This window comes from Silene latifolia, chromosome 10 (assembly GCF_048544455.1).
Source record: "Silene latifolia isolate original U9 population chromosome 10, ASM4854445v1, whole genome shotgun sequence".
NCBI classification, from domain to species: Eukaryota; Viridiplantae; Streptophyta; class Magnoliopsida; order Caryophyllales; family Caryophyllaceae; genus Silene; species Silene latifolia.
Window position 1 is genome coordinate 155,403,804 of NC_133535.1, and position 8,196 is coordinate 155,411,999.

The window sequence follows — 8,196 nt, forward strand, 5'->3', positions numbered from 1 at the left end:
TATGAACCTTTTGGAATTCTAATTTAGGTAATATAGTTTTTAAGATTATTGAGCAATTGAAATGAGAATTTAATTCATAATACATGGAGACATGGAGTAGATACCGACCATACTGTTGAATCGTATCTAATATTTTTCTATCGATATAATAAATGTTTTTCGGATCTAAATAATATTTGAAACATGCACGTGGTGATAAGACTTCAAAGATATTTCTATGGGAGGGTTGATGGAGAGGTCTGGAAATAATTTGGAGATGACTATACTGAGGTATTGAGTTTACAACCTTATAAAGCACCATTGAACATTTTTCCATACGGAATTTATTATATATGGATGGTTTCAACTTTTAATATTAAAAACTCACTTTATTATATTGCGGAGTAAAACACACACACACACACACACACACACACACACACACACACACACACACACACACACACACACACACACACACACACACACACACACACACACACACACACACACACACACACACACACACACACACACACACACACACACACACACACACACACACACACACACACACACACACACACACACACACACACACACACACACACACATATATATATATATATATATTTATATTGAGTCGTCTTTGTCATTGCTCCGTTGTTAAGTTTCTCAAAATTAGTAGTTACCACATTGTCACTTGCAGGATTTGATTTTAAAAAATAAACCAAAGTTGTCAAAGAAATAAGTTATTAACTAACTAATTTCTATGTATTTCAATACTGTATATTTTTAAATGGACCAACAACTAATTACTCGAACAAATATTAACAACACGATAAAAATATCAAAACTAAAATAGATAAACCCGTGAATTTCACGGGTCACAAACCTAATTTCTTGGTAAAACAGGTTTTTGCTGAGAATTAAACGAAAATGTGTAGACAATGTGGATTTTGAAATAAATTAAAGAAAACTTTACAAAGGTGAAAATAGAAAGAGTAGAAGCTATAAATAAATTTTTAATTTTTTGTTACCGAAATAAAAAAGGACATTACTCTCGTGCTTACGTACGTAGGCTTTCGTAGATCCAGATTCAACCTTAACAATTCTACACAAGCATTACTTTTGGTTATTTAAGAATAATTACCGGTTTATTTGGCGTAATTAAGGTTGGTTCGTCGATGGGTAATTTCTAAATAATATTATGCAAGTACGGGAAGTCCGGAGTGTATCTTGCATAATTATTTACGGGATTCGGTATAGTTTTCGTTCGAATAACTATGACGGGGGTAATTAAAATTACGCGGAATTTAATTAATTTTAATCCGAATTTCTGGACGGTTACAACTCTTCAGAAATGCATTCCCTTATCGATCCCTTATCCCGTTTCTTTTTCTATATAAATAGATAAAGGATGAGAAGGAAATTATACATTAAAACAAACTTTCTTCTACATTAAAGCAACAATATAATTTTCTACACAGAAATCAGAGGGCACCGTTTTGTCTCAGTAGAAAATTCGGTTTCACCCAGGCACTAAAAAGGGAGTATTTTATTAGAAAAGCGGAGTGGATTCGGTGCGTTAACTATTGTCAATTCTGGTTCGTGTAATTTAGTTTCCTAACAATTACCATATACAATCTATATTGAATCAACACAATGATGTATTGATAATATTGTGTGAGCATATTGTAGTAGTAATACTGACTATACATATTGGTATTATTGCATGAGCATACTGTCCCTACTTACCTGTCTATGTAACTTTCAATTTATATGTAGTTATATAGCCTTGCTCCAGACTAGCAGCTGATAAATCAAAACGTGTACATCAACCACAAAATGAAACCATTCTATGAGCTTGCCCTCATTCTACTTTCATGGCTTTTACTGTCCCTTTGTACATGTCACCCTACCCTCGGTCGTAATATTACAAATAACATCCAATGTATTAACAGTGAGAGGGATGCCCTCCTCCAATTCAAGCATGGAGTCACAGCCGATTATTGTGGACTGCTCACTTCCTGGGAACCCAATACCGACTGCTGCCGATGGACTGGGGTCGTCTGTAGTAACTTGACCAATCATGTCTTCAAGCTCGAATTAGTACCTTCTGATTCCGTTTCATGTCTTGAAGGTAAAGTGAGTCCTTCCCTCGGTGAGTTAAAGCATTTGGAACATCTGAATTTTAGCGGTAATAACTTTTATGGAGAAATACCTCATCAGTTGGGTAATTTGTCTATATTAACAACTTTGGATCTATCTTATGCTTATGATGGTGTTCCGTTACAAAGTTTGTCGTGGATTTCTCGTCTAACTTTGTTGAGATATCTTGATTTGAGTGGTGCGAATCTTAGAGCAGTCACGAATTGGATAACAATTGTTAACAGTTTACCTGCATTGCGTGTTCTTTCTATGGATAGTTGTCAACTTTCTACGGAAACTCCTTCGTCAATTTCATATGTTAATTCCTCAGCCACTCTCCATACAATCAGCCTTTCTTATAATTATTTCAACGACAGTTCAATATTCCAGTGGTTATTCAACTGGCCTAAAATCACTACCCAACTTGTACATCTTGATCTTTCCGGGACTGTATTTCAAGCTCCTATCCCAATCCCAATAGAACTTGGGAATTTACACTCCCTTTCGTATCTCTCACTTTCTCATAATGCATTTCAGGGGAGTGTTGGCACATTATGCAACTTGGAACACCTCGACTTGGGGAATAATAACTTTACTGATGAGCTAAGTAATGTTATTCATTCTTTAGTTAATTGTAATAACAAAGCCCTCTTAACACTAGATTTGAGTTTGAATGGTTTTAGGGGTAGAGTTCCTGATGGTATCGGCTCATTTTCCTGGTTGAGGGAATTACACCTTAGCAATAACCAGCTTACTGGAGAGATTAGTCCTGGCCTAAGACAACTTACCAAGCTTGAGATATTGGATGTTGCTTCAAATTCTTTAGAAGGTACTCTTACTCGTAATCATTTCTCAAGCCTTGTAAATTTACGCCAATTAAGCTTGTTTGATAACCTGGGATTGGTGATAAGTATTGAGGAAGATTGGATTCCTCCATTTCAACTAGAGGTAATCAGTTTAAGATCCTGCAAGTTAGGCCCTCGATTTCCAAAGTGGCTTCAGGTTCAAACATATTTCTCATACTTTGATGTTTCAAATACAGGCGTTTCAGATAGCATTTTTGTTTCCTTCTGGAACTCATTGTCCCCCAATCTTCAATACTTGAACATGTCTAATAATCAGTTTTACGGAATCCTCCCAAGCCTGCCAAATATACCAAATGCTTTAATAATAGACTTGAGTTCAAATCTCTTTGAAGGTGTATAGTACCATCAACCTTTGCAAACGCATTCAATTTATACCTTAATGATAATAGGTTTTTTAACTGCTCTTACATTTTATGTCCCAAAACTGAAAGTATTTTAGAAATGCTTGACTTGTCAAGTAACTTATTTTCTGGAGAGCTTCCAGATTGTTGGATGAAATTTAAGCAATTAGGAAGCCTACACTTAGAAAATAATAAATTTTCGGGACGAATTCCAAAATCCTTTGGTACCTTGTTGGATCTTCGATTCTTACACCTACATAACAATAGCTTTTCTGGACCATTCCCGGCTGCGTTTAAGAGTTTGGCATCCTTGGTTTTCCTAAATCTGGGATACAATATATTTACTGGATACATACCTTTGTGGATAGGTTATACTTCTCAAAGTCTTGGTACAGTTATCCTTCGAAAAAACCATTTTATTGGAAAGATACCGAAAAGTATTTGTCAACTCGACAATCTCAGAATATTGGATCTCGCAATTAATCACATCTCAGGTGTAATTCCCAATTGCATAGGTACTTTTATGGCGATGAAGGAGATAAAAGATCTAGGGGAGGATTTTGAACTTGATACACAATCTTTCAGTTCTAGTTATAGTGGAACTGTTGAAACTAGAACTGAAAGTGTGATTGTTTCATGGAAAAGGAAGGAGCAGAGATTTAAAAAAACAATTAGATTTGTTAAATATATCGATCTTTCAAGTAACGAGTTGAGCGGAAAAATTCCAAATGGAATATCATGTCTTACTGCACTAGGAGGCCTTGACTTGTCAAAAAATAACTTGAGTGGTTACATTCCATTAGAAATCGGAAATCTAACAGCTTTAGAGCTTCTTGATCTGTCAAACAACCATCTTACTGGAAACATTCCAACAAGCCTAGCCAAATTAACTACTCTCGATGTCATGAATGTGTCGAACAACATCCTGTCCGGAGAAATTCCAATTAGCACTCAGTTGCAGAGTTTTGATGCGTCATTGTATGCGGGAAACCCGGGACTTTGTGGTGCACCACTCCAAAGTTGTTCGAAAGATAGAGCAACCTCTAATGTACCCAAAGGAGATAATACTAGTGTACAAAATAAGGATGATGACTTTGTCTTTTTCCTCGGATTGTACATAAGTGTGGTGCTTGGGTTTATTGTCGGGTTTTGGGGAGTTTGTGGCACTTTAGTTATCAAAGCATCGTGGAGGCATGCCTATTTCCAACTCCTTGACAACATCAAAGACAAGATCATGTGAATAAGTTATGGAGATTATAGCCAAGGGTTTGAGGAAACCACTTATTTCATAATAATTGTATGATATGTAACCGTTCTATTTTAAATCTGTATTGAAAAGGATTGTACCAATATTATAAGTATTAAACCGTGTGATTTCATAATCTGTGTTGAAAAGGATTGTACAAATAAACCGAGTTGTATTTCTACACTCGCTCAGTGACTGTACTGTACTTTGGGGGGGTAATGTCACACTCAGAGCACTATGGTTTCGAATCATTTCAATGTTCACTTACTGGGAGTAATTAGTGACATGATGTGTTTTTACAACTGAAGCAAAAACGTCACAAACGAAGAATTCGCAATGACTCACATGTGGGTTTTTGATCAAATTACTCTGTATGCTTTATGTCAAACAACAAAAAGCGACGTGTATCTGGTTTCTGAATTTCTTTTGAGCGACTTTTATTAATTATATCGACAACCAAGAATCCAAGCTTGAGTTCTGCTATTTTATTAGGGCTGTCTTCACATGTGGATTTCAGTTATATATCACCTTTACCGCCGCTTGTCAGAATGGCCAATTGGGTACTTACCAAGCTCTACTCGCTGATGATTGGTATGGTGATCCCGTCTATCTTGTTTTACTTAGGCATCTTGAATCTGATAAAATCATTGCCAGTATATCATATCAGCAAATCTTTTGTAAAACAATTTTATGATAAAACGTGCCCAATCATGTACTTTACTCATGATCTTCTTATAGGGGCCGAAGAAGAATGGGAGAAATTGTATGGCAAAAATTGAGAAATTGTATGGAAAAAAAAAGAACTGAGAAGTTTGGATCCGATTATTCCTTAGTACTCCCTCTGTTCCGGTCATTTGTTTACCTTTCCTATTTTTGAATGTCTTATTCATTGATTTACTTTTCTGGATTAGGCATATACTTCTAATGAGTTATTTGATCATCCGAATCTAGGTTTTGCTTATACTACCGGTGTTTCCGTACAAAGTTTATCTTGGATTTCTCGTCTACACAAACCATGAAGAATTGTCTATGAAAGTGTTGTTTAAGTCTTAAATCGTTGGTTTTAAATGTTATGGTAAGTAGAGGACTTGAGATGTCTCAAGTCTTGTGTAGAGATCATGTTAATGCCATAATGATGTTAGTTAGGACTCTTTAACATTTATTGTACTCCAACCGTTCCTGCCACTACAGTGCCGAGTATTATTTCAGTGTACCACGGCTTCCACAAATAGCGGGATAATGTGAGATTTCATATAGTATTACAGAGTACTATAATGTTAAATGAAATAAGCAAATAAATGTCCGAGAAAAAAAAAATATATGAATTTCAACTTTGTGCTAGAATTTAATGATGTCCGGCTCTTGCATTAGTAAAATTTGTGATGATGTACACTAGTATTAAACTATTAAGATTAAATAAAACTATGCTACCATACATAAATAAAAGTCCTTTTACGAATTGATATATCAATTAGTCTTATTGTAGACGTGTATATCCGTCTAAAGCTGTAAACGGGTTAACTATATCATCAGTTTCATAATAAGACGACCCCCAGCATCCTACTTGTTGTTTGTCTTATTATGAAAGTGGTGATATATTTGACCCGTCTACAATTTTAGACAGATAGTGTCCGTCTAAAGTGAAAGTTTGTGTGTTAATCTATTAAGATTAAAAATATGCTATAATATGAACTGAAGTACAAAAATGTATAAATACCATTGCTCTAGACTGCAGCTTGATAACTCAGACCAAATTAACCACCACAAAATGGAATCATTCTATCATCTTGTTTCCGTTCTACTTTCATTGCTTATACTATTCTCTTTTACATGTCATCCTACCCTTGTCCTTTACCCTATTAATAGCATGCCGTGTATTGACAGTGAGAGGGATGTTCTCCTACAATTCAAACAGGGAATGGACATCAGAGATATAAATACGTTATGCCTGCATACACTGATGGTACAGCACTCTCAAAGAGATTTGAACTCAAGTCCATTATTGTAAGACGAGGGAATCGATCTAGTGGATTTGAGAGCACTCCGTAAAACTGATTATAGGACATATTCAAGTAGTAACAATTGGATGACAATGAGCTCCAGAAAGAAAAAGGAATGCTGTCGGAAATACCATTATTTGAAATATCGAAGTATGAGACATTCGTTTGCAACTTAAGCCACTTTGGAAAATGAGGGCCGAGACTGCAGGATATCAAATCGATAAAATCAAGCTGAAATGGAGGAATCCAGTTCTCATCTATCTTTATCACAACTCTCGATTTATCCGACAAGCCGAGCTCACGTAAACGTGAAAGATTTGAAAAGAAAGTAGAAGTAAGAGTACCTTCCAAATAGTTGGAAGAAAGATCCAGTGTCTCAAGCATAGTAAGTTCTCCTATACCTTGACTAATCTCGCCCTTAAGCTTGTTATCATTAAGGTGTAATTCCTTCAAGGACGAAAAGGAGTTGATACTATCAGGAATTGTACCCGAGAAATTATTATGACTTAAATCTAGTGTTAATAGTGCCTTGTTTTCACAATTAACTATAGATTGGATGACATCTGCTAGCTCATCGATGAAGTGATTATTATCTAAGTAGAGTTGTCGCAAGTTGCAGAACTTACTTATAGTTTTATGAACGCTCCCCTGAAATTCATTGTTAGAATGGGATAGATATGAAAGGGTGTGGAAGTTCGCAAAATCGCTTGGGATGGGAATTTCAAATGCATTCCAGGAAAGATCAAGATATTCAAGTTGAGTAGAGATTCTAGCCAAATTGGACAACCATTCGAATATTGAACTGTCACTAAAATAATTATAAGAAAGGCTTATTGTATGGAGAGCGGCCGAGGAATTCAAATATGAAATGGATGATGGAAATTCCATAGGAAGAAGTTGACAAGAATCCATTCGAAGAACACACAGTGAAGGTAAATTGCTAACAATTGTCATCCAATTCATGACTTGACTAAGATCCATGTCACTCAAATCAAGATATATCAACATAGTTAGACGAGAAATCCATGAAATTTTTTGCACATTTTCAGATATATATGCATAAGAAGATTTTAAATCCAAAGATTTTAACTCATTATAGCTTAAGTTGAGATGTTTCAAATGATCTAACTTTCCAAGAGAGGGACTTACTTTACCATATAGGCCACCTGATAAACTAAGCCTAATGACATGGCCGGTTTGGTTACTACAAAGCACCCCACGCCATTGGCAGCAGTCGGTGTGAGGCCTCCAAGATGTGAGTAGCATCCCTCTCACTGTCAATACACTGGATATTATTAGTAGGGTAAAGAACAAGGGTAGGGTGATATGTATAAGGGAATAGTACTAGCAATGAAAGTAGAACGGAAACAAGATGATAGAATGATTCCATTTATACACATTTTTTATTAGAATTTGGGCAGCGGAAAATTGTCCAAAAAACACTAACATAGATCATTTGTATAAATTGGAGTGATACACTTTTAAAATTGTCGGGGAGGATGTGAGAGAATTACTCTCATATGGTGAGACTTGTAGCTCTCAATAGGAGCACAAGACTACACAATATAATACATTGTACATAAGCCTATTTATACAACTTACGTAACTTCAAA

At 35.6% G+C, this 8,196-nt stretch overlaps 3 protein-coding genes across 3 annotated transcripts; 2 read left to right on the forward strand and 1 right to left on the reverse strand.

The window, feature by feature from the left end:
• The first annotated feature begins 1,827 nt into the window (after window positions 1-1,827).
• LOC141608677 (receptor-like protein EIX1) lies at window positions 1,828-3,336 on the forward strand. Its single transcript, XM_074428020.1, has one exon. It carries the CDS (start codon window positions 1,828-1,830, stop codon window positions 3,334-3,336), a length of 1,509 nt encoding a protein of 502 aa, XP_074284121.1.
• Window positions 3,337-3,437: 101 nt separating this feature from the next.
• LOC141608678 (receptor-like protein EIX2) lies at window positions 3,438-4,577 on the forward strand. The gene has a single exon (XM_074428021.1). The coding sequence runs from the start codon at window positions 3,438-3,440 to the stop codon at window positions 4,575-4,577; it is 1,140 nt and encodes a 379-aa protein (XP_074284122.1).
• Window positions 4,578-6,508: 1,931 nt separating this feature from the next.
• LOC141608679 (receptor-like protein 14) lies at window positions 6,509-7,591 on the reverse strand. Its single transcript, XM_074428022.1, has one exon. The coding sequence runs from the start codon at window positions 7,589-7,591 to the stop codon at window positions 6,509-6,511; it is 1,083 nt and encodes a 360-aa protein (XP_074284123.1).
• Window positions 7,592-8,196: the final 605 nt, after the last annotated feature.

Coding starts and splice junctions, on each gene's coding strand:
- LOC141608677 (XM_074428020.1), top strand. CDS start 1,828: ATGAAACCATTCTATGAGCTTGCCCTCATTCTACTTTCATGGCTTTTA.
- LOC141608678 (XM_074428021.1), top strand. CDS start 3,438: ATGCTTGACTTGTCAAGTAACTTATTTTCTGGAGAGCTTCCAGATTGT.
- LOC141608679 (XM_074428022.1), bottom strand. CDS start 7,591: ATGTTGATATATCTTGATTTGAGTGACATGGATCTTAGTCAAGTCATG.